Source organism: Myotis davidii, unplaced genomic scaffold (assembly GCF_000327345.1).
Source record: "Myotis davidii unplaced genomic scaffold, ASM32734v1 scaffold1025, whole genome shotgun sequence".
Classification (NCBI taxonomy): domain Eukaryota; kingdom Metazoa; phylum Chordata; class Mammalia; order Chiroptera; family Vespertilionidae; genus Myotis; species Myotis davidii.
The window spans coordinates 824582-851387 of NW_006297812.1; the positions used below are offsets into that span (position 1 = coordinate 824582).

Consider the following 26806-nt stretch of genomic DNA (forward strand, 5'->3'; position numbering starts at 1 on the left):
ACTAAGTAGCTTGGTGTAGGCATTCTGAGATCTTCAGCAAGTGTTAAATTAACTATCTCAGCAGAGGTGGCTCTGAATGAACCAGTTCTGACAGGAGACAGGAAGGGGTGGAGCTGTGAGGTGGGACTGACAGCTGTCTGCTCTGGGCTGGCAGTTGCTTGCAGAAGGCAGGCACCAGTCTGGGTGTGACACTGTCCGGGTCCTGACACCGTCCTTAGCCTGATCTTCGGTTCATGCTCTTCTAGATGTGGGTTATCAGTACTCCGTGTGGGCTTAGTTGCTTTGCTGAGAGGGAGGCTGTGGGGAGGCCCCTTTGAGTTTCTCACCAGTAACTAGGCTCTGAGAACTGAATTGGAGTCACTGGCCTTGAACTTCAAAGACTATAAGTGGTTTTCATTCATTGCCAGCTCAGCCCTTGTAAAGGTGAGAATTCCCATAGCAGATGCTGCTTTGAAAGTCGGTGTTTATTTTTTTTTAAAGGAGACCTCCAGACCTTGTTGTTTGTTGTCTGATATATGAAAATAGGTAATTAACCAAGATCCCAGGAGGCCCTGTAGGAAATGGTGGGGTCAGCTCTCCATTCCAAGTAGATCATGAGTAATGCAGTAGCAGGCATTGTTAGTGTCATGAACAGTTAGTTTTATCAATCATTTAATAAAATTACAGTTTAAAAACTAAAAGGCAAATTTCTTTTAGACAAGGAGAACTACACACAGCCCCAGCATTGGGTGCTGGGTGCACCCTCACCACAAGGGAGAGAAAGTACAGGATCAATGGAGCTAGCACACTGGACAGAGAGCCATCACTGCCAGCCCTGGGTGGGAGAGCTAGGCAAGGGCCAGTGCATTTCACATCACCTCATCACTTGAAGTTCATTGAGATGTCTCAATACTGGGGTTGCTTTCTCACTTCCATAATAGACTTCTCCACATTCAGAGGCATGAATATGTCAAAGCAAGGATGAGCAGATGGAACTAGCCAGAGAGCACAAATACCTCAAGGACTCCTGCTTCTGAGCTGGATTAGAACTCATGGCTCACATGTTTGGAGGTTCTTGTGTGCAGTTCACAAATGTGTGTGTAAAGGTCTTGAGGAAGCTATGGCTTTAAACAAACAGATGGAACTCCAACCTAGGAAAGTACCTCTGTCACATGTATTTCTAGGACCAATGTCTTCACGCTGTTAAGACACTCTCAGGTGAAAAGCTGACGACCTCTGATTGCCTTGTGGGGGAGGGGATGCTTTCCTATAAGAGCAGCTGAGGCCCTGAAGAGATGATGTCACAATTTGTTATGAAACTATTCCTCATGATTGAGCTTCACCTTCAAAATTTCATTGTCTGAATATTACCTCTTAATTGCTTCTGTACCATGAAGCAAAGTAAATGATTACATATGAATGAGTCTCTACTTTTTAAGAGGCATCTTGAGATTTTTGTTTCCACATTTTGCCCCTAGATGACACATTGCAAGTGTAAGTTAAATGCATTGTAATATATTGTGATTAAAGCACATACAACTCTATCCCTTTGCCACAATAATAAAGACAGTTATGCAAACAACTCAAGCCAAAAAATAAAAGAGAAAGAGATACATTTTTACCTGAATTAACCAGACCATCAAATCATGATGAGTTAGTAGCCTACCTTGCTCTGACCCCAGTGACATTGTACTTGCATGGTTTAATGAGATCCCCACATCTGGAAGGTGAAAGGAAGATCAAGGCAATGTTGAGGACACGGTGACTTTTTTCCTAATTTTCATCCAGCTCTCAGAGGGACTTTGTTTTGTGATCTGGGTGGGGAGATTTGCCAGTGGAAAACTGAAGAGCTGTCCAAATGTTTTGGATGCACCATCTCTGCCCGTTTTCCATGCTAACATTGCCTAGAGTTACTTGTTTAGCGAGAATAACAGTATTATTTGCATTGCTGTCCATACACAAAGCAGCATCCAGAGAATCACATTCTGTAGGGATTTTTTTTGGAGAGCAGCAGAGGTTTTTCTCATCCAGATGCCAAACAATCATGAACCTCTATTGGTAGTAAACATTAATAAGTAGGACCATCATTTTCACTTTATTCAGACATTGAAATTAGGGAGAGACATAGAAGTTTTGCTACAATTATATGTGTCGGCATCAATATATATCTATATACAAACACACATAGAGACACCTAAAATAAAAAGGCGGGCTTCTCTCTTCCCGTTCCTCCTGTCTCTCCACTCCCCTGGGCACAGCTGCCCCTGCTGAGCCGGCCGTTTGTTTTCAGCAGGGTCGAAGGCCTCTGCAGCTGTTCCTGGCCCAGGCCCTTACCTGAGCTGCCGGCGTGGCAGGCACACAGGTCTATGGCGCTGCTCTCTGCTGGTCTTCCAGCCACCTGTTCTCTAGCACCGTGTTCTTCTTGCCCGTTTTAACTCACTGCAGCTTCTTGTACTGACGTCCCAGGGTTGGCTCTCCCGTTTTTTTCATGCAGCACCTGTACGCCTTGATGATCTTTTATCTCTTTTTTTTTTTTCACCTTCATTTTTCTTTTCTCAGCGGCTCCTGCTAGCTCTTCCACTCCTGTCCCATTGTCTCACCCAGATAGTGAGTATCATTTTCTTCATCCATCTCTCTGCAGGTTGCTTGCCACCAGCCACAGTGGGTCTGCCTAGTGTTATCACCTTCACCAGGTGATAACTCAACTCTGTTGGCAGAAAGCAGTGCCGGGTTTGTAGAGAAGCAAATGAGAAGAGAAATAGGCACAGGGCCTCCCCGATTCCTGGGCAGCAGCACTCCCTGAGGGGAGGCAAGTGAGGGGTGTGGTTCTGGACCAAAAATGCTGCGGGCAGGGCTCCTGAGGCTGCTGCAGCCCGGCCCAGTGCTGGCTGCTTAGTGAACTGGACCCGAGCTGATATTCAGAGAGGCCAAAGGAATTTGCCCAGAAAACTCTGTCTGCAGGCTCGTGAGAAATGCCTTGGGGTGTTGTGTTTCCGCTTTCACTTTAATTGGCACAGTTGGATTCAGACACTGAAATTAGAAAGCAAAGCCTAGACCTTTTGCTTTCTTCATAAATGCATACGTTTCTCGTAAATATTTGTGGGAAAATAAGCAGTGTCTGCTTGCAGATGTGCCAGGCCGTGGGCACATTATTCACCTCCACAGCGGGCCTCGTTTTCTCTCCTCTATAAATCAGGAGGGCTACTTGCTCTCCCCTGACCCCCTTCCACAGAACATAGTGTTCACAAGCCGTGCTTGCCCGCCCAGGAGCAGTGCCACTAAGCCTGACAATGATGTCACCTGGTCAGTCCCAGCCTTCATCATCCTGACTGAGCCTCGCTCGTACAATCTTACTTATTGGTGGTCCTGTCGCTGTGTCCCCTGCATCCTCCACAGTAGAAGGAGCTCCGGGCCTCCCCTGTTTACAGTTTTGAACCTCTTTCTGGGGGGAATGAGCAAAGCGAGACAGCTGCTGAGTGAGTCCCAGAGTGTTATGCCAACCGTGCCCAAGGCAGCAGACAGGGTGCAAGCAGGGGTGTGCCGCTGGCTGGCTGAATACTCCTTAGTATGTCAGAAGTCCCTGCATTTCGGGCACAGCCACAGGAGGGGACCCCGCCCCATGCCCAGAAGCCTCTTGTTGCACCTGATTAAGTCAGGAGCAGGCCCACCACCCCATTTGGGCCGTTCCACGCTGTGTACCGCAGCAGCAGGAGTCCAGCTTGGGAGCTGGAAACAGCCTGGTTCAAATCCCAGCTCTGCCACCTCTGTGCACAGCTCCATAATCTTAATGAGTCGCTCAGCCTCCCCAAACCTCAGATTTCTCACCATTCAAATGGAGGACAGATTTACCTACCTTGTAGGTATTTGTGAGAATTAGAGATCAAGTATGACAAACAGGGCTCAGCACATAATAGCTGTAATTCATGGTAAGAGTAAATGAGGGTTATATTATTTCTCAATGTGTCAGAGTGATTTGTCGGCAAAATCTCTGATAATCTCCTTAAAGTATATTCACATTGATAAATCATGGAAGAAAACAGTGAGAGAATATCTCCTTCACCATCCCTGTCTTTTCTTTATCATAATGCCTTAAATATATAGACACACTTATGAATTTATGTCCATTTCCTCCTTCACCTTTCTGAGCCTTTTCTGTGATTCCTGTTTCCATAGCAACCTGGCCTCCTCCTGCCCTTACAACCACAGAATCATCTAGTGAGTACGGAGCTGAGCTGCCCTTGGCCAGATTGCTGCTTGTTGCGGATCTGACTTCTGGGTCACAGCGCTGCTCATGGTTTTCCCTTGTATTAAAGCAACCGTTGAGAATGCATGGCCACTCCTCACCAGTGTGGTTTTCTGAGCATGCTGTGTGCTTGGCCAGGAGAGCAGACCCCGCACCACCCAAGGAGCTGGAGTGATTATGTAAAGAATACCTGTGCATGAGGAGACTTCTCAAAATTTATCCTCAAGTCAAAATTAGAAAAGGATTAGAGAAACCCTGACGAGACAAAGGAATAGCATCTCTTCCCAGCTTTCATTGTCCCTCGCCACTGATGCTCACACACACACACACACACACACACACACACACACACACACCACATGCTCATATAGCAGTAGCTAAAAGAAAACGAGGGAAGGAGTAGGAGAAAATGGCTATTTGGAGAAAGGCAGAGGGTGAAGCCAAGAAGGAAGACTGGCTGAGTCCTGACAGCCTGCCTCCGTGTCTGGCCCAGTGGGGGAGCGGTGTCCACAGAGCACATGGGAAGGAAGGGCGCTCCCAGTGCAAGAAAAAGCATGGCCCAAAAACCGGGCAAGCATAACCGGGCTTGCTCAAGTTTGTGTACTGAGCATCCAGATGGAAGTTCTGGAATTCATCTCCTGATGATAGAGTCGGGGCCAGACCATATCATCTTTTCCGTTATGGAAAGCATTGTACTTCATCACAGCCATAGCATGCTCCAAGCTAATTGTTTTAAAACTCAAATGAAGTACGCGGTGGTTAGGCCTTAAATCCCCTGACAGATCAACTGTAGATGTGTGTGTGTGTGTTTGTGTGTGCGCTCACACGTGTGTGTGTTTACAGTGTGGGTCCTCAGCTGTGTGAGAGTTTTAGGTTTTATAACATGTCTGAGTGCACCGAAAAGTGGCATGCATCCGTGAATAGGGCTGGGGTCAGGCCACAGAAAGCAGAAGAAAGCAGGTGTGCACAGTACCACTCCCACTCCCGGGCCAGGCTCTCCACACAAAATTGAACGGAGAAGTAAAGGTTGTCCTGGTTCTGCGTTGCATGGAATGGTGTTCTTCCTACTGCAGAGCATAGCTAACGGCCTGTTTTCTTGGTGTTCTCTTCGTGTGTGCGCTGCAGTGAATTTTAATTCCTGACTCTTTTGAGGTTTCATTTCGCCAGCAGAGCAGAGTAGTGAAAATGAACTGTGCTCACATGGGTTTAATTCAGATGATGGGTTTTTGCATTTGGAAAAGGAATGCAACTAACGGGACCTTTGCTCTTCTAACAACGATGCCCCCATCCCTTCTCCTGTGTGCAGTGTGTGTGCCAGGCACAGGGGAGAAGGCCGCCTTACACATTTGCACAAGTGCTGTCATATTTAAGGTGCCTCAACGTAAGTCCATCTTCTCTGGAAGTAAAATACAACCTTGGATCCATATTTTTCCTTAAGGAAGAATTAGGTGTTTCTCCCCTGACATGTGCTTAATTATTAAATATCAGGCATTTCTGCCCACAGATAAAATGTTTCATAGTGTCATCCAAAGAGGAGAAAGTTTGAGTTTTTTATTTTAAACCACTTGGTTACTGACCCAAATTGTAGGTCCCAGTGGATACCGAGATAAAGGAAAGACAGTCACAATTGGGCAGCAGCCTGTATGTAGCATGAATGCATTGCTCAACAGGAAGGCAAAATGCTGCACAGCTGAATGGCAGTGGAACTAACAGCACAGCAGCTAGAAGCACACAAAATCTTCCAATCATCAGTCCGTCGATGAGGCTGGAATGAAAGAATGTCCCGTGTGTGTGTGTGTGTGTGTGTGTGTGTGTGTTTTGATCTAGTCACAATTATGAATGAATGAAGGTGTCCTAAATAAAATCAATGGATAAACTTCTCAGTTGTAAGAATTCCTACAGGACACCAATGGTGGGCATGCGCAGAACCTGTGTGTGTCGGACGGTAAGAAGCTTGCACGCTATCAGCTCACAGTAGCAAGGGAGCGCATACCTTGGTTAAAACATTTCTCTCAAAATATTCTTAAATGGTTGGGCAGAGTGATATCTTCACCTCCCGTCTTGGCCCTTCTTCTCTCCCAGCTTCAATTGGCAATAGCCAAAACTCCCCTCAGCCTATGGAAGTTGAGGTGGGAAACCCAAAATGCCTTCTAACAGAATAAGGTCATTCATGTCATATTTAAGCAACAAATTGGAGTGTAAACACAACATAGAATGAAAAGAAGTGTGGATAAATCCAAACAAGAAAACAATTTTTTTCCTTGTAAAAGTCAAAACGTGTCTTATCAATGCAGCCACAGGTCTAAAGAGTTAACTGTCTCTACAAACGCTGAGCATTTGTTTAACATCAGACTCTCAGCTTCTTGGGTTAGGGGTTTCGTTTCTGTTCACTGTTGACGGAGCCGTTGCCTCAACCACCAGAAGGACACCTATTTTCTTTCTACACTGACCTCTTCCTTTACATGTATCGGGGCCCCTGGGATAACTGAGTAGGGAAGTGAGGAAAGATGCCTGGGCCCCCTCCTCTACACCAAAGGAAATGAAACGACTTCTCTTGACATAATGTGCCGGTCTGTCCTCAGTCTACGCCTTAAGCATCAAGGGACTTTTCCTTCATCACCCATGTTCTGTTTCGCTGCCCTTGTTCCCCAAGGATGCTGAGATGTTTCTGGAACCTGTGATAATGACTTGCGTTTTCTCTTCCTTCAGCAGTTTCCGGATTGACTCTGCCAGCTGGGTCCCGACAGAAACACCTCCCCATTTTAAAGCCACTTTACATGTTCCTTGACGTGTTATTAATATGCAGTGTTGCAGCTATATCTAATGCTTATTGGTGTTAACCAAATGCTCTTTATGATTTATTATTCTCCATTTCTGGGCGGTTTTACCGTCCTCCCAATGTTTCCTATATATGCTGCTAATTTAATTTGATTTCTCCTTTTATTTAGTCTGTGATTTTGTTGTTGATTTTTCTCCCTGCCCATTGTTTACATCAGTTTTTAATTTTTTTGTATTTTCCATGTGACCTTCTCCACTTTCCTTTCAACCAATCATGTGCGTGCGTATCATGTGACTTTGTCATGTGGCTTGCATGGTGCTGATGATGTCGTCCACGCTGGTGAACAGAAGGTAAAACTCTTTGTTCTGATAAGTGACATAAATCTGGGACCATGGCCTGGCACCCAGGGCCCGCTCATTGCTTCCCGTCTCAGATTTCCTAAGTAAAGCCATTTGGGAGAGTTCCTCTTGTTTTCAATTCACAGGCAGAACTCATCATTCTTTGCAGCCTTCACATGACAATTTGATACCAAGACAGCCTTTGGTTTAATGTTTTACTTTAAGAATTTGGCCATGCAAACTGCTATCTACAGTAAAACCACTTAGCCACAGCACAGTTTGCAAACTTGAATTTTTACCAGATAGTTCACAAAAATTATTTCCCAGGAAACAGTTTTGTAAATTAGCTTTATGACATTGTTGTTTAACTTTATCCAGTAGTTCTAAAAACCACAGTTGCTCTAAAATGAGTCATATTTACATGAAAATGTGAAAATGTATTGGTTCACAACAGTGAAACCCTATAGTTGCAAAGGTTGTATTTGCTTAAAACCAATGAGAGTGCTTCATGAAATTCATGCAAATTGAGGACTTTCTGAGATGAGAGACTTAAGAATTTTGAACTAGAGCAGTTTGCTGTGATCACTGAGGTGTCACTAGTCAAGAGCGACCCTCTCCTGGGCAGGGGGGACAAGTCAAAGCCAAAGTCACTTGGTGTGACCATGACAGGAGAGCTCCATGTGATCAAGAAGCATGTGATTGGCCATTACAGCAAAGGAGATAACATTGTAGGCTAATTAAGTACAGAGCAGTGACGAAATAATTAGTTAATATTGCAACTGTCACGACTTTGTGAAAATATTTCATGATTACAGAGAAAGGCAGCCCCTGCCCACAGCTTTCCCGGCGAAAGCAAACAACGATTTCAGAACCTTGGCCCGGGAGTCATGTGCATTCTGCTCTCTTCTCACGGAAAATTTTCTTCAAATCCCAACCTGAGACACATACAGGCTGCACTGATCACAAAAGCGAAACTAACCCCAATAACGCCCAGTGTGCCCATGCATGCGAGGGCCCCGGTTGACCTGACTTCTCTGAAAACTGATTGGGCGACATCCACAGGAACAAACCCATCCACAGCTCATCTCGCATGCTCTTCGCTCCTGGTCTGTCATTTCGTTGAGTGCTCCCCACGTGTGTGAGTCCTGTGATGTTCCCTCTCCCACCCCCTCCACACTGACCAACTCTGAGGACTTTGGCTCTCTCAGCATGGCCACTGTGTCCCCATTTAGTCCCATTTACATCCGGAATCCTGGAAAGAGGTCTTGGATCAGAGCTGTCCTTATTTCCAAAAAGGAAATATTTGATATTTACATTGTCCCCATTAAGTAGGAATGTCCCCAAAGCAGGGAAACATCAGATCATATATTTTACATACTTTAAAAAGTATCTTAATCTGTGAGTCTTAGGACAGGGGATGTTGGGAACCTAAGATTTTCTTAACTCCAAGTCCCACCCCAAATATTGTGGTTTCATCGTTTCCCCAAGGGGGATCAGGCTCCTTTAGACCATGGTGACTGCTCAGAGGCTGATGTGCAGGGACAAAGCCTGGACATTCCCCCTGAAATCTTAGTGTAAGCAGACATTGGGTTGAAACCTTTTACTTTCTTTTTTAAGAACAAGCTTGGCCAGCACAGCCAGTGTGGCTCAGTGGTTGAGCTTCGACCTATGAACCAGGAGGTCACAGTTCAATTCCCAGGCAGGGCACATGCCCAGGTTGCAGGCTTGATCCCTGGTAGGGAGCATGCAGGAGGCAGCCAATTGATGATTCTCTCTCATCGTTGATGTTTCTGTCTCTCCCTCTCCCTTCCTCTCTGAAATGAATAAAAATGTACTTTTTAAAAAAAGAAGAACTAGCGTGGCCGTTTCTGTGCAATGCTATCGTTCAGAATGAAACAAAGCACAGCGTTCACAAGGGAGAAACTAAGCCACAGACTAGTTAGCGAGCTCTCCCAGACAGAGTCAGCAAGGGACGGAATGTTTGAAGATGTTTCCTGCAGCTGCCCTAGAAACACACTTTAGCAGTGGTCTCAGCTGTCGGTGAAAAATGTGGACAGTACGAAAACGTTCGCCGAGAGCCTGTAGCATTCCACAGCCAGACCCTCTTCTGCCAGCGGCAAAGGGACAGGCAAAGGACTTGTCATTGAGATGAGAAGCAGGAAATGGCCGTTATTAATAAAATTTAAGGGGACGGAGAGATTAGAGCAAATAACATTTACGGGGGAGAGGAATAAAGCTTGATAGTTCAGGGCGCTATTGCCTGCTTGCTCTGAGCACTAGTTGGACCTACATGCGAAGGGTGTCAGTGAGCAGGGAGTCTCTCGGGCAGTGGGCTGTACACCCCACAGCTGCTGAAATCCAGTTGCCTGGGGTGCACTTAGCATGTGCTGAAGGATCTAGCTACGTCCCCTGGGGTTCCCATCCACAGTGTTCACTGGGCCCAGCAGCACTGAATTAGAAGGGAGGCGAGAACAGGCATTGAGAACCAGGCTGCAGCAGCTCTTGGCTCTGAGCCTCCCGAGCTTTGGGTGTGGCAGTTCACAGCCGGGAAGCCCAGGCCCCTGCCAGAGAGCCCAGCAGTGGGTTTGCTGTGGGGACCTCAATGCCACTGAGATGGCATGTGTCACTGCAGGGCCTGCTTCCACCAGTGACTCCGTCAGCTACTGAGGACTCTGTAAATGGGACCCCTCCCCCACCAGCATGTGTGTGACCAGAAGCCCCTGCCCCCCTCTCACCGCCCCCCCTCCCCTGCTCAGTGTGCTGCATGTCCGAGCATGGATCCTTCCCCACCCCTCATAATGATCTTTTTTTTATTTAGCTACTGACACTGACTCGTACTAGGACATGCTGGTTCTGATGAACTAAACTCTGTAACACCCACTCTTCCTTCTTAGATTGAAACATCACTAACCACCCCTTCCACTCCCTCCTTTATTTTTACAGCTGTGTCGGATGGCCACGGTCTCGGGCAGCTCGCATAGACTTTCCACCAGGGCTTCTGCTCTAATTGCCTCTGTTCCCAAGGACTCCCTGCGCTGCTGGTTGCCAGGGTGGAGAGCTAGCGCCAGGGGACTAGGGCAGGCAGTGAAGGGTCGGCCCAGATCCGTGGACAGGGGACAGGGACGGTGCCTGTGGAAAGTGCCCACATCCCCAGGGTTCACTAGTGTGAGGTTCTTCCCAGGAGTACTCTGCCCTCCAGGAGGTGATGTAGAACATGTGCCTGTGGCCTCAGAGGCGGGAGCCGAGTTAATTGTTGGCGATAGCAGTTATTTCTGTCATAACTTCTTCAGCCTGGATCGGCCCCATAACCACAAGCCATACCTTTGTGGTTATATTTTCTTTTTAGGATGATGAAACAAAGATAATTAATCTGTTGGTGTTTTCATGATACCCACGAGAAGGGAACTGGTATTTTGTGGTTTGGTCTGTCAGAGTTCATTTGTGACTGGTTAATTTGTATGTTGTGGGAACATTTTCCTGCCCACCCCTCCCCTAGCACACACATTCACATTCCTAACTCCTGGGAAATCCCACGCTGGACGGGATTTGTGAGCTAGACGCCTCCGTGAGCTTGGCCACAGGGAGCTAAGCATCCTTTCTCCATACACTGGGCACAGTTCGAGGGTCCAAGAATGTATGCAGCACAGATCACGTTAGGTTGGCTTGTGTGGCATCTAGGGCAAAGTGTTGGGTCTCAGGAGGGAGACTTAGTGTTCTAATAGCTCTCAATCCTGATTCCCTTAAGGAATTTGCCGGTCCCCTAAGGACCAGTCAAACTCCTAACCTCTTGATGTATTTGTGAATGTTTCTGAGTTGGAAAAATCAAATAGGCTTCATATTTAAACAGCTAAATGATGCATGTTAGGCTTTTTAAAACAATGAAAAGGCATACACAAGTGGGAACAGAAGTTAAGATAAACAAAAGAAACAATAATTTTAATGCTAGACAATCCTACTTGATAGACAAAGAGAGAGGTTCTAACACAGCCCCTACATCCACCGTGGGTTTCGCTCCGATGTCCAAACCTGCGAGTGCTGGGGGAGAGAGAGCAGAGTGGATGAAGGGAGATGCCAGGTTGACCCAGCCTTTCTCAGGGTGCCTGTTGGCACCTTAGCCTTTCATTCAGAAGATACAACTCCTGGTGTCGGGCTTTTTTGAGGAAGAAGTAGTAGACCGTTTTCCTCCTAAACTTCGCAAATGCTGTCTGACTGCCCGGGCTTGCTCTCACTCCTGCTGTGGAATGCAGACACCCAGCAGCAGAGATCTGACCCCAGAGCTTCTGCGGATGAGGGGAAGGATGAAGCTGACTCCAGGTTCAGGGCACAGTAGCACAATAATTACAAAGAAGAACCTACAATCTGCAAGGCCAGAAATACGCATTTAAATTGCCGTTTATAAGAGGAATTCGTAGGACCTGCATGTAATATTTCTGACTATAGGTGGTCTCTATGGTACAGTCTTTTTTATTTTCTTGCGTCCACGAGTCACATTCTCCTAGAAAATACCAGAACTGCTTGATATTTCATATTCGTTATTGGCAAGGTTCATTTTTAAGGTACCGCTGTTTTAGTCTTTACAGAAAATATTTTGGGGGGAAATAAGACTCGTGGATGAAGCTAAACTCAGAGGGTATAATTAACCCCATGGTTTTCTTGGAGCAACCTGCCTCTTGCTGCTGAACTGCAAACCAGCATTTACAAATAATTACAATATTGGTTTTGCTGAAATTACCCATAATGATTTCAATCAGAGCAGCCACCGCAGATCAGAGTGCACGTGGGGACCCTCTAACTACTCTCCTCCCCTAATGTGTTCTCCAGAGCAGGGAGCCTCCGGAAGGCCACACCCACTCCTTTAGCCTCAGCTCCCCTCCTTCTCCAGGCTGGCTGGAGACTTCTTTTTTTTGTTTTTTGTTTTTGTTTTTTATTTTATTTTATTGTTTAAAGTATTACAAATAGTAGTACATATATCTCCCTTTTTCCCCCCATTGACCTTCCCCCAGCCTCCCCTACCCCCTGGAACAGAGAGTTCAGGAAATAGTTTCTTTACTCCTTACCTAACCTTTAAAAAAATGACTGGCAGTAAACATTTGAAGATGCATAAGACAATTGATTAAACAAATCCTGCTCTTTCCACATCTTGATGTGCCTACGATAAGTAACACAGCCACAAAATGGGTCTGAATCCCTATGATGTTAGTTGAATATGCACTTCCTTTAGAAATACTGTCATAGGAAGGTTTATGTTTTTATACATGGGCCCCAGCATTTTTTCAATTGATTATAACTCAGTTTTTTTCATTTGTCTTATTCACCTTTGAAACTCCAGTAGCTTACTTGGTACCTAGTAGGTACTCATTATATACATTTGTTGAATAACTCATATCTAAAGCACTCTAAATTACACATCTGAATATTATATGATATAAAATGCTCTAAGTTATGTGGGAAAGTAGTACACACGTATCAGAGTATCATGGCTGTCACTGAGATAAAATGATAACAAGTTATAGTGTTCTAACTGGTAAATGTTACAACCATGTTCTAACTGTGATATAGTGTAGTGGTTTCTCTGTGATCCCAATGATGTTTTTCTGAAACATACAAAGACTAGAGGCCCGGTGCACAACATTCCTGCACTCTGGGAGCGGGGAGTCCCTTCAGCCTGGCCTGTGCCCTTTAGCAGTCCAGGAGCCCTGAAAGAATGGCTGACTGATGACTTAGGGAGTGGGCCTAAGCCGTCAGTCGGACATCCTTAACCCTGCTGCAGAGGCAGGAGAGGCTCCTGCCACCGCCACTGCGCTCACCAGACATCAGCCCAGCTTGTGGCTGAGTGGTGCTCCCAGCCAGATGCTCCTGCTTTGAGCATCTGCCCCCTGGTGGTCAGTGTGTGTCATAGTGACCAGCTGTTCTGCCATTTGGTTGATTTGCATATTGCCCATTTATTATATAGGATAGGAGAGTGCCTTCATCAGAGCTGCTGGTTTACAAAGGGATTCGTTGGTGAGATTTTCATTCATATGTCTTTGAAGAGGCTTAGGTTCTCTTTTAAAAGATAAGACTTTTTTAAGATAATTTAAACATTTTTTAAAGGACCATTCTGTGCCATAGAAATATAGAATTATTGATTTTGGGGTGCATTTCCTAAAAATGGATGAATATCCTATATTTCAAATTCTGTCTTTTACAGTGTCATGGAAATAGCTGTGGTGATCTTACAGTCCATCAGGGGCAGTGGCCATGGTGGGTCACAGTGATGTCAGAGTGAGAGCATCAGGTCCAGGGCCTGTATTTTCAAATGTGGAGACCCATCCAAGGCACCAGCCCCTTGGGCTCTCCTGCAGCATCCTTAGCATTCAATTTAAAGGGCTCTCACAGACATCAGAGAAAGCACCTCATCTAAATAGATATCCCCCAAAGTAGAGGTCCATGTTTGGAGGTATTGGTTCAGCCTTGGGAGCCCACCCTGCCCAAATCTGAGAGGAAATAATAATAATTTAATCTCTATTTCCCTTCCACGGTGCCTGGGGAAGGGCTGGGTCCCTGCCCAATGGGTGTGTTGGAAGGGCCGCTGATGCTGCCTCCTCCCTCCTCCTGAAGGCAAACAGGCCACTCATCACAGAGCCCATATCGCGTTTCTGGGTACAGAAACTTATAATGACTAGTGTCCATATCCATTCAGTGCCAGGTCACCAAGCCCCTGGTTTGCCTGGGACTAACAGTTTCTCCAGAGCCTAAGACCTGGTGTGATAACACCTGGAGAGTCTCAGGCCATCCAGAGTGAGTTGGTCACCCTAACCAGCCAGAGAATAGCATTGTAAAGTTCCCCTGCATCTCCTACATCCACCATTCAGCACTGGTGAGTGACACAGAGCTGGCCTAGTAACCTGTACCCCCTGGCGTTTCCTCTCAGCAGTGGGTATTCATGGTGATAGAAGACCTAACTGGATCACTAAGACTTAGAACGGGCCAAAAGAACGTGAAAAGCATACATGCCTTGACATTATCTTCTAAATATTCTCCACTGAATCATTGGGGCCTGTGACTACAGAATGTCTTAAAAATAGGACAAGTTTTTGCCTGAAGCCCTTTTATCTTTTTTATTTTTGTTTTTCTTTTGTCTTAATCACTGGTAAAAAAAAAAAAAAATACATAACAAGCACAAATACTTGGTTGCTCAGCATTAAGGTTATGCATCTTCACTGTCCCAGCATTTATGTGTGCCTTTTGCTAGCACTTCCCAAGCCTACATGTGCACACGGATTACGTGGGATCCTGTTAAAATAAGAGTCTGCATTTCTAAGGAGCTCCCAGGTGACGCGCACACCGCTGGCCCAGGCTGGGTACCAGAGCTCTCCTGAGCTTTCTCTCTGCTTCCTCTTTGTCTTAAAGGGAGAGCAGGACACAGGGCCGTTTTGAGGTTCCCAGAGTAACTGACCCAGGACAGTGGGCTGGACAGGCCTTGCCCGCAGACTTCTCACAAGTTTCCAAAGGTACACTTGGGGTGCTGAGGTCCCAACCCTATTGACAAGCCTTTCCTGTCTCTTGTCTCACGTCTGTGGTTCTTTCTTCCAGAGCACAAGCCCAGGCAGCTCACGAAGAAGGTCTGTTTTCTGGGCTCTCCCAAACGTCCCATGTGAGGCCCTGAAACCGATTCAGAGGTGGCTCGCACAGGAAGTGCAGCATTTCCAAGTGTGCTAAGTCTTCATTTTAACTTTCCATAGCACACATTTCTCACCTCATTGCTTTCAGCGTCTACTAATGAAATAGTTTATCTTAAAGTACATCAGCGCCTCGCTCACTGACGAGCCCCCCCACACCACCCCAGCAGCCTGTCGCACAGTACATCTTCCCTCTCGGCCTTGGATGCAGCGCTGCCCACTGAGCACAAGCTGCAAATAAAGACACACAGGGACCTTTTCTGCTGAAAACCACTAAAGATGTTGTTCTCTCGCTCTCCTCACAAAGACGGGGGCTTCGTGATTGTTACTTTAAGACAAGGTGTTGAGGATTATCTCAATCAGCTGAGCCATAAATGCAGGACACATAAGAAACTTACCTTGGCAAATTGTGCTTTATTTAATCACAGCCAGGAACTTAAATTATTTTTTAATGTTATTACTTAGATATCCAGAGAAGAAACTAGGCTGCTTTGAAAAGATATTTTTTGCATGTGAGCTTTCTCCTTAAATGCTCCCGTTTTTCCATATTTCAGGCCATTTCTCAAAATATCAGGTTTATAAAAGTTAAGTCTTCAGTTGTAAGAGCATAGCAGCGAAAAGAAAATGCAGATTCCTGGGGGAAACAGGAACAAAGGCCAGCTCAGGAGTGTGAAGGGTTGTCCTTCCAGGGAGTGAGTTGCCCAGAACATCCCCAAAGGGCCTAAGTTTGGGTTAAGTCTGAGGCACCTAACTGGAATCCAGAGTCTTATGTTTTCTGCTTTTTAACCATTTGAATTTCTGAGAAAGCAAAAGAGCCCAGCCCCACCCCATCAGTGCATCCCTTCCCGATGGATGGGTTTCATTTTGTGGAGGAAATGTCACATGAACCAACTGGCTGTTTCAGGGGAACCCAGCGCTCCTAAGCTCGAAGGGCAGATGGGAGAGGATGGCAACTCCATCAAGGTGAACCTGATCAAGCAGGACGACGGAGGCTCCCCCATCAGACACTACCTGGTCAAGTACCGCACGGTGAGTGCCCCTTCCCAGGGCTCAGCCCTGCCCAGAATCCCTGGCACACACCTTGGTGAGGCAACCACAGGCAGAGCCTGATGTGGCTGGACAGACACGGGTTCCAGGTCCAGCTTTGCCCCTTACTAGGCGTGCTGGACCATCACTCTGTGTGTTGGGCCCTGATCAGGGTTTCAAATCTTAAGACTGACCTACAGCTGTTAGTTCATGTCCACACTGGGACCATTCCAAAACCTCCAAAATGGCTGTGGTGGTGACAAAATCATACTATGATTGGTTTTCCTGCTTCTTGAACTTTTGTACAAAGTTATTTATATATATATATTTCTTTATTGATTTAAGAGAGGAAGGGAGAGGGAGGAAGAGATAGAAACACCAATGATGAGAGAGTCATCGATTGGCCACCTCCTGCACGCCCCCCACTGGGGACCAAGCCTGCAGCCCAGGCATGTGCCCTTGGCCGGAATCAAACCCGGGACCCTTCAGTCCGCAGGCCAACGCTCTATCCACTGCGCAAAACCGGCCAGGGCTGTACAAAGTTATTTTGCCATTACCCTGTGCTTTTTGCAAATAACATACTGCTATCTAATCACTGCTACCTCACGGGCCAGGTGCTGTGATTACATGCATTTTCTCTCCACAGGACCCTAGGAAGTAGGCCTCACGGTTATCACCAAGTGGCAGAGGAAGTGAGGGCTGTGCAGTCAGGAAGAGCCTGACCTCTCAAGGCCGGGCCAGCCAGGGTTGAGACCCAGATCTGTCTGATGGACAAAACTGGGCGAGCTCCTTCACCAGCTCTTCACCCCACTGAGCTGTTCTAATACTGCTAACTATGAGTGTGGCCCTAAGCCTTTTCTTCCTGATTGGCTCAGCACCTGTCTAAGATTTCCATCGTTACACCTTTCACCCCCAACCCCCAATTTAGAATCTCTCTCCTGTTTTGGTTTAAGAATGACCCTTGGCCATTGCCAGCTATGGCCAATTGCTGAGGCAGTGTCAGAGCACTGGGAACAGTCTATTGCTAGGGTTTCTTACTTAGGAAATACTGAGCCACAGAGCAGTTTCCTTTCTTCAACTAGCCCCCAAGAAAGGCTTTTTCCAGGAAGATGACTTACTCCTTCTGCCTTTGGACCAGCCCTGTCGAAGGGGAAGGTGAACCCTCGCCTGGATAGGTCACAGACCGCACAGAGTCCTGGAGGAGAAGCGGGCGCTGGGCAGACGCCTGGCAGCACTGGACGTGGACAGGGCTGGGGGTAGGGAGGGGTGGAATCCTCCGGCTGTTGTTACACTGATGTTGCCAGATACACATGGAGTCCAGGTCCGGCATGTGACCCAAATACATCATCCAGTCTCCCCAAACTTCCATTTCTTCTTTTGTAAAATGGGAACAAAATAGCTTATCGGGTTGTTATAAAGATTAGGTATAATATATGCAAACCAGAAATGTGACTGGCACTTGGAAAACTCCGTGCCTGGGAAATACAGTAATTACTGCTAAGGTGCCGGCTGGGGCAGGAAGTGCCTCCCGTGGAGGCCTCCTCAGATGTCAGTTTTCCAGAAGAATCACTGTGGCTGTGCCAGGCAGGTCTGAGCTGGAAAGACAGCTGGGGCAAAACACGGAGATGTGTTAGATTTCCACAACCATGACCATCCTCTGAAGACTTAGTGTTTGCTAAATATCATTAGTATATATTAACATGTATTATATGACATCATGATTGCTTTATTAAATACTTGCTTTACGTACTGGTTGTCTCTTTGGTAACAATGTTTGCCAACGAAAGAAGCTTTTCAGAGAAATAAGGGGAAAGACAGCTGAATTTCTTTGTTTTCAATTAAAAAGGGACCATATGCCCTGACCAGTTTGGCTCAGTGGATAGAGCGTCGGCCTGTGGACTCAAGGGTCCCAGGTTTGATTCCGGTCAGGGGCATGTACCTTGGTGGCGGGCACATCCCCAGTAGGGGGGGTGCAGGAGGCAGCTGATTGATGTTTCTCTCTCGTCAATGTTTCTGGCTTTCTATCCCTCTCCCTTCCTCTCTGTAAATATTCAATAAAATATATATTTTTTTAAAAAGGTACCATATGGTGGCATATGCACAAACGAACTTCCAGCACCTCCACTTCCGGGTTAGATGCTGAGGAAACTAGCACTCCCTCTAGCATTTCCCCATAATAGTGGTGGCCACGGCCCTTTCCTGAGGCGGGTCTTTGGCTGGTGCCAGTCCTTCTGCCTGGAGATATGGCCGTGCTGTAAGATAAGTCTCCCTGCAGCTCCGCCGTGGGCCACACCACCTCCCAGGTGACACTAGAGCGTGTTCTGCTCTTCTGAGGAGCAGCTCGTCACTTAGTAAACATTTGCCAAACGCTCTTGTGAGCCCAGCCTACACCTCTCTAAAGACTGTGATGAGGTGGGCTGAGTGAGCAACTGTGAAACCATCTGAAGACTTTTCAGGAGTTCTGCCAACCTCCTTATTGTGTTAAGGAGGAGGTCACCTGCCAGTGGCTTGATAAACTCCCACTCAGAACAAGCTCATTGGTGCGGTGAGGGATATAACTAGAAAGAGCATTCAAGGAGAAAAAGGGACCCTCTACCGCCAGCTGCAGATTTTGCCCTGTGCAGTGCTCTGCTGAGCTGCGTGTACCTTCCTGTGGGCACTCTGAGTGGCCCAGGATTGGACCTAATGGTAAAATGTACACCTGACACTCATATCCCTCTAGCAACTGCCACTGTTTGTGCTTGCGAACATGTAAGGTTGACCCGCTGACGTGTGTAATCCTTAGGGTTTGTCAGGCTGGTAAAGAATAAACACCACATTCTATCATTGATTTTTATTTTCATTACTATAGGCCTGGTGCACGAATTTGTGCATGGGTGGGGTCCGGCTGGCTGGAGGGGAGCGGTTCCTCATGTTGTGGTGACACCCAACCATAAAATTATTTTCGTTGCTACTTCATAATTGTAATTTTGCTACTGTTATGAATCCTAATGTAAATATCTGATATGCAAGATGTATTTTCATTGTTACAAATTGAACATAATTAAAGCATAGTGATTAATCACAAAAACAATATGTAATTATATATGTGTTTTCCAATGGTCTTAGGCGACCCCTGTGAAAGGGTCATTCGACCCCAAAGGGGTCGTGATCCACAGGTTGAGAACCGCTGCCCTATTGGGATGGGAGGGGCTGATTGGGGGCGGGGCCATCCAAGGAGAGGGGCCCTGGGCAGTTGGCCGGCTGCACCCGCCCCCTGATCGAACTCCTGGTTGAACTCGCAATTGAGGGGACAATTTTCATATTAGCCTTTTATTATATCGGATTTTGCACCAATCATTATTAACACACCAAAGTTCTTCTGTTAGCTAGTCTCACCAGTGTTCTCACCTAATGCTGCCTGGGGTCTTGTGTCCTTCCTGCTGGTGTCTCCCAGAAACTCTCTTCTGAGTGGAAACCAGAGATCAGGCTCCCGTCTGGCAGTGACCACATCATGCTCAAGTCCCTGGACTGGAATGCTGAGTATGAGGTCTACGTGGTGGCTGAGAACCAGCAGGGGAAGTCCAAGGCGGCTCGTTTTGTGTTCAGGACCTCGGCGCAGCCCACAGCCATCCCAGGTATGAGCCCTCCGCTTTCCGTGAGTTCCCCGCTTGGAATTAATGCAGTGCCGCCCCTCCTAATGTGCCTGGACAGCCCTCACAACGTGCTTGCTTACAGCCATCCTCATGATCGGTTCCCATGCAGCGCTTAGTTTTGCTTCGTACCTACCTGTGCAGTGGGTTGAGATGTACTGGACTCCCAGGAAGGCTTGGCCCAGCATCCTGGGCAAAGGCCCTGTGTCACTTGGCCTCGAAGGACTGATGCTGAGCCCATCCTGGGGAGCCCTCGGGTGGGAAAAGCCCCAGCTCCTGCCAAGCCTGGGAAGCTGAGTAAGGTTCCTTTGTGAGACCTTCTCTGCCATCTGCCATTTCATACGAGGACCACTTACCTGTGTTAAGCGCTTTCTATCTGATGCTTGCTTACCCGCACAGCCATGGTCCAAATGTCTTCTCTTTGGGGACCCTCAAGAGAAGGAAGACCTGGTGCCTAGTTCATCAAAAATCCTTTCTGCCAAGGGTCTTGCAATTGATTCAATTGAACCACTTGAAACAGAGCAAGTGGAAAAAATAGATACTGGGAAATCCCATCCATGAAAGATGATCCAGCCTGCTATATATCATGATGGGAGCAGTAGGAGATGCAGGTACATCTCTAGGGATGCAGGACCAGCTCAATGTGGGAATAAAGTGAGAGTTCTGCTTTCCGGCCCAGCTCCCTTGCTGCTGATGGCCAGTCTCCTCATTGACCAAATCCCTCTGAGCAGAGATTTTCAGCATCACTCTCTGCTTTTCCATACCAGCCAAATGCCATCCACAGGCAGGAGAGGTGGGCATACAGCACACAGCTGCAGCCTGTCGGAGGGGCCCCCTGCTGCCCTCTCTGCCATGTTGTAGTATGGTAGCAACATGTTCTGATCTCCCCATGGTCTAGGTCTGGTCCCCTCATGCTTGTCCTGCTTATAGTGTTTCCCTGGGCTCTCAGCTAAGGTTCCAGGTATCTCCTCCCAATGGAAGTGAGGCCAGAAAGGATGTGGGCTACCTATAACAGAGCTGTGTGTGTGAAAGTGGGTTATTCAAGCAGCAACAAAATGAGATCAGTCGTGGCTCCCAATGGTTGGTTGTGCATGAATGGGTGTGTGTCTGACGGACGTGTGGGGGCCTCCAGGAGTTGGCAGGTGGGTCTTAAGCCATAGATCAGAAGCGTCGATTGGTCCTACCCTCTGTGTTCTCAGGGAGACCCCTTAACACATGCTGGGGTGAGCCTGCCTCCACAGGCACTGGCCACATGGTCAGTGTCAAAGGCAGGGCACCTGGGTATGGCTGCAAGAAATGTCCTCACTACTGCTTAACAGGGTGCCCGAATGGGGGTGGCCTTGCCATCCTCTGCCCTTTGTTCTTCTCATTCTTCGGTCAGTTGTTTTCTTGAATTCAGTAGTCTGGTGTGAGTGTCCAGATCTGCTTGGCCTTTATGGGACATTTAGGAGTTGAGAGAGTGAGAGGCTTGAGTAACCCCTTTGCAATGAGTCTGCTTCTGATGGCATTTGTTTCCAGCGATAAGATTCCATAGGTAGGGGGCCCAGCCTTGCTGCGTTCACATGCTTGGCATGCCCCATAGCGGCAGCTTCCAGGGTGTGTGAGGTCCAGAAGTTCTGGGAAGACCTTGTCCTCCAGGGTCCTGCCCGCTAGAGATGCCAGCGACCTCGTTAATCGTCCAGGAGCCCCCATTAACTCAGAGAGAGCGGGAGGGGCTGCTCACCACACTCTCGTACCATCTCAGAGGAGGTGGCTCTGCGCTGGGTGGGAGATGGAATTCTGTGGCCAGCTGGTGGTAGCAGGTAAGGGGCGCAGAGCTAGGTTTTCTTTAAGAGCACTGTGGGTGGTGGGATCGTGCAGTAGGAAGAAGAATCAATTCGTGGTTGAAAAGGCAGCCCCCTGGCCTCTGCACAGTTTGCTACAGACTGCAGTGATCAAACGCATCTCTCCCACTATGTGTGCAAAGCTCTAGCGGCAGGAAGGCCATGGGTAGGCTCATTGGCTGTAGCTAAGAGACCTCACCTTAGTCAAAGGTAACACTCTCCTAATCAAAACCTGTGTCTTACTGGAGGCTTCTGTTCTCTCACTTTAATTTCATGCGCTCGCTGACCCCTAACCCCGAGCTCACCCTGCTGTGCTGCTTCTGGCCCTGCTGAGCTTGGGAGCTGGCCTGGTGGTAACAAACCGCACTGGGCTCTTCTCTAACCTCCGACATTTAATTTACTAAAGTTGAATTAACCTTTGATTCTTGTGTTTTCTATATTTGACCTAATTATTTTCTTTTTATCTATTTTTTTTTCCTCTGTTTCTGTCTCTACCTTCTCTTTTCTCCTCCCCTTCCCCTTCCTGTGTCTGTCGTCACACACATCACCTTGGACATCACTGGGACACCCCCACTGCCACCTTTGTTTTTAAACAACCTCATTCTCTCTGGGGACCCATGGCTGGGCACGCAGCGACCCTGGGAGGCTGCTCTGCGTCCTACACCTTTGCCTCCTTGCTTTTCTCTGCAGTGACTCTTCTTTTGCTCTGTTAGGAACTTAAGAACACACAAAAAAGTTAAATTTGCTTAAAAGCCCAGTTCCTATGAGAATGATCAGTGCCCCCTTTGGAAGAATGGTCACGGCCCCACGCACTCTGTGGAAGAGGAAGGTTTGCAACTGGAGAAAGCTGGACCTCCAGACGTTTCACCATTTCCGTATATTTTTGTGCCACTTCATAAGGAGGTCTCCCCTCTTAGTGGCAGTACAATACGCTTGGGAGCTCTTTACGCAGTATTTAAAAGGCATCATGCTAGGTTTACAGCGACATTGCTGCGCATCTGCCACTTGCTGCATTTTTTGTCCTTACTTGAAAATGATGTAGCAGGGGAAGACTTCTGAGTACCCCTAAAGCTTGCATCAGCTTGTTAAAAACCCCACATGCCCCCATTCTAACCCCATGCTCCTCCTCTGCCCCTCAATACTAGTTGTCTTTGCTTGCATTTCAGTGCCCATATAAGGCAGCCGGACCACTGTGATTCGCCTGAGCATTTTGATGACATGCTGGCAAATTAAGTCACCCGGTTGACCGTGCAGCAGAAGAATTGGATTTGTTGAGTATTTACTGGGGTTGATCCAACATTCCGGGAAGCGCTTTGGTCCTGCAGCCTGTCAGAGGGGCCCCATACCCTCGCTGTCATGCTCAAATATGGTAGCAACATGTTCTGATCACCCCATGGTCTAGGTCTGGCCCCCATTATGCTTGTCCTGCTTAGCTTGTCCTGCTTACAGTGTTTCTCTGGTTCTGTGCTGGCTCTGTGAGCAAGGCCACCTGTTAACGTGCCCAACACGTGTCAGCTTTGTGAGACACGTGTCTCCCAGGAGGGCGGACACCTGCTGCTCAGCTGCAGGTCAGCAGAGAGCCTCATGTCTTGGGGGTTGTGGTTCAACAGTGAGCCACGTTATCGATAAGTCAGCCTCCCAGATTGGAAGCATCCACTGTGAGCCAGGCATGAACCTCGCACTGTGCCCATACATGTGCACAGGGCGGCAGGGAGGACACAGGCCATTCCCAGGCTGCCTGGACTGTTGATAAACTGGGGCTCGCTCAGTCAATCTGTCATACTTCCTGAATGCGCCAAACCCCTATTGGTCAGTGGCTCTAGTGACGTTTTTAAAGCTGGTGAAAGCCAGCACTCCTCCTCCCTGCTGTTGGGCAGTATGCCTCCTCCACGCGGCCAGGAGAGGAAGTAGGGGTGTATGTGAAAGTCCCACACAGGGACTCAAGGTGAGTCCTGCTTAGTGACATCAGTGCATATTTGGGATGGAACTTCTACTGAATAAAAACTCCCTCCCTCCATTGTGGTCACATATCATTCCACATGTCTCCTCTCTGAGCATCTCCACAGAAGTCTGATTTTTGTTCTTTTTGGTCTCTTTAATTTTTAGTTCTGTGTGATTTCCCCTTTGGGAATCTAAATGATCCCATGGTTTTGGGGGTAGAGCTGCCCATCCCTAGTGCTCACAGTTTAGAGGCTCAAGTGCAGACACCAGAGACCAAATGCTCCTAACAGCTCAAGCAGGATAGTGCCTCCTGCCCCAGGTGCCTCCTGCCCCCGCTGCCTCCTGCCCCAGCTGCCTCCAGCCACAATTCAGTCCTCTCCCTCTGGGGCTCCTGGCCGCCTCACCCCAGTGCAGCAGGGACAGTGTGGTTCTTAGGCACAAGGCAGAGCACTGAGGAGAGGCAGGTGGTGCCTCTGGGCCTGGTGTGGGAATCCCAGGTCAGTTAGCAAGAGCTGCAGGGAGCGCCAGGGGGGTGAGCTCAGTCCCGGTGCAGGTGAGCCGTCATTGTTCTCCGGACCCCTGGCACACCCTCGATGTCACCTTGGGCAGAAGTCATTCAGGAGTACCCTCCTCAGGGTCCCAGGTCCCAGTCCCACCTGCACGGGAGGGACAGTGTCAGTGTTTCTGAAGGGAGTCTTTGGAGAGCTAGCCCAAAGGAAGGGGAGCCTGACCCAGCCCTGTCCCCTCAGATACCCCTCCACACCCTGCCAGGCAGGCCTCCGCTGAAGCAGCTTTGGCGTCACTGCAGTGGCCGCGTTCAGACAGGCCGCGGTTTGTAATGAGATGCCCTTTGGGAGACAGCGTGAGGACACACCACTCCCATTGGACACTGAATTCTGGGTCGGTCTTGGCTGGGGCCCAGCCCCACCAGGAATCCCTAAGACAGTGCCCCGGAGAGCCCTGCAGGAGCCGCGCCCCGCTCCCTCCCTGCATCCCCACACCCAGCCTCCAGGCCCACAGGGTCTCTGCTTACTTTGGGAAAATCTATACGGCTGGTTTGGATCACGTTCGTCTACTAATAAGAATGCTAACATTGTTGTGCAGATAATCAGCCAGGCCTTTCTGAGGTTTACACCTTTGTATTATTAAAGGAAATAACAGTCACGTGAACTCTCTGGCGTGTTTTGATTTTATTTGATAGTTGTGTGTCCCACAGAGTGTCGAGTCCTTTCCTCCACCGCACATGTACCTGGAGAACTTTGATCACCCCACAGGGCCATGTACACAGAACCCCAAACTTGCCGCCCACTGAGTGGAGCCCTGTGCCTTTTCTCAGCTATGCTCCTTGCAGGCAGCGGGAGGGGAACGGGCCTTTGCAGAACCAGGAGGTGGCCACTCTGGCGGGGCACACTCTGGGCCACCGGATTCACAACTTTGCAGCAAGGCCTCCGATTCCACAGCTCCCTTTAAAACCCTGTCACAGAGGTTGCACGGGGTGTCCTCGCGATGGTGAGAATCAACTTTTTCAGTGGTGAGCCCTGCTCTGGGTATAACCACAGTAGTTAGATGTTTCCCCAAAGCCCCAAGACCAGCCTTCTGGTTGGCAGATCCTGGCAGGAGCAAGCAGACGTGTCAGTGTTGGGAGTGGACCAGAACTCCGCTCAGCGCCTGAGTCATGGTTGGAGGGGGCACTTCTGCTGGGCCGAGACCCTGTGGCACACAACTCACGACCACCCAGCTCCTGTAAATATGGGACCCATATCTCACGTGAGGCACTGAAGAAAGTAGGCCTTTGCAGGTCTAGTCTGGGGGCAAGGCAATTCCCAATTCAGTGCCCACCTCTCCCACACCAGAAACCACAGACAGTGGGCAGCCTGGCTTCGTCCCCCGCTGTTCGAGTCAGCTCTAACCCCAGGGTGATGGGGGAACGGTGCTTCAGAAGCATTCTGTGCTTGCAGGTGTGCCGGGGGGTCAGGCCAGGGAGTCCAGGAGGAAGATAGACCCCAGGAGGTTTTTCTTTTTCCTTTGTAACATGTTACTTACAATGCAGGACATGATCTTGGTCCTTCTAGCTCCCCCGCTCTAAACAATTCTGTAACATCCACCGGGAGATAATGAATGTGGGTTTGACTTGAATACCCCTCTCATCTGTATCCTGGTATTCCTCCTATGTGTGCTTCTTTTTACAAAGGCTGCACCCCCTCTTTGTCCAGCTTGAGGGGTACCCAACTTCCTCTAGAAATCTTGGCTCTGGGTGGTGAACTGGGTGGTTCCTTTTCCTTTAATAGTCTTTGCTTTCTCTGTATCTATTCAGTACCTCAGTTAAGTCAAGGCCACCAGGTGGGACTCCACAGCTCATCTTAGGAGCAGCGCTCCCCATGTAATTCAGGGGCAGAAGAGCTAGAAACAGTGGTCCTCCGATGCTCGGACGCACAAGGAGCACCTGGGCGCTTGATCAGATCCCAGTTCCTGAGCCTCGCCCCAGAGATTCTGATTGGATGGAACTGGGAAGCCCCAGAATCCAACTTTTAACAAAGCTCCCAGGAGTTCTGCTATAGGTGGGAAAACATTACACTGAGGCATTCATCTTTTCAATAAAAATAAAATCACAAGAGTCAATGAATAAAGGTGGGACCTACCTAAGTCATCCAGAAAACAGTCCCTCTCAGTCCCCACTCTGGAGATTGACACTGGGGAGTGTCAGGCTCAATATGCAGTAACAGGCTCTTACGGTTGAGGAGAACTTGATGGCATCCTCTATCCTAGGCCCTGCCCAGTGCAAAGCCTGGTCCAGAGCATTGCAATATCCTTGCCAAGGGTGTCCAGCCTCTGCTTGAATGCCTCCAGCAGCAGGGAGCTCCCCTGCCTAGGCAGGTCACACCCACCACCACGTTTGAGCACCCCTGTTTGCTAGTTCTTTCTCATATGGAGCTGAAATCTGCCTCCAATGTCCACAGTTTATATCCACTGGGGAAACCAAATAGTACTACTCTTCCTTCTCACAACACATCTGTAAACATCTGGAGACAGCATTCTCCTGTCCAGCTAAACAACCTCTCATTTACAAATGTTCTGTGAACATTTCCTGTAAGTTGGGTTCCCTAGATGCTGTGGAGAGATAAGACAGATAGGCTATCTGCTAGGAGATCTAGAGGGCACATGTAAATGAACAGAAAATGGTAACTAGTCGTGAGAAGAGAATAAAACAGGTAATATGGTAGATTTGGAGTAGGAGTGCCTAAGTAGATAAGAGATGGAGGGTAGGGTGACATTTGAGCTGAGGTTTGCAGGACCACAGAGAGCCACCCATGAGGTGATAGGAATGGAGTGTTCCAGGTTAGGGATCCACAGGTCCTGAGGTGGGAACAGCTGGGTGTGTTCAGC

General features: G+C 48.2%; 1 protein-coding gene across 11 annotated transcripts in view; it reads left to right on the top strand.

Moving 5' to 3' along the window:
- Positions 1-26806, top strand: part of NCAM1 (neural cell adhesion molecule 1) — a 350846-nt gene that overhangs the window by 312878 nt on the left and 11162 nt on the right. For 4 of the 11 annotated variants that reach the window (XM_015570327.1, XM_015570328.1, XM_015570331.1 and 1 more), the window contains 5 exons: positions 2539-2586; positions 4153-4194; positions 7349-7351; positions 15905-16029; positions 19463-19643. In XM_015570327.1, the coding sequence (XP_015425813.1) occupies positions 2539-2586; positions 4153-4194; positions 7349-7351; positions 15905-16029; positions 19463-19643 (399 nt within the window). Of the gene's footprint in view, positions 1-2538; positions 2587-4152; positions 4195-7348; positions 7352-15904; positions 16030-19462; positions 19644-22114; positions 24593-26806 lie in introns of those variants that run through there. The other 7 variants (XM_006773507.2, XM_006773509.2, XM_006773512.2 and 4 more) reach the window with 5 other exon arrangements.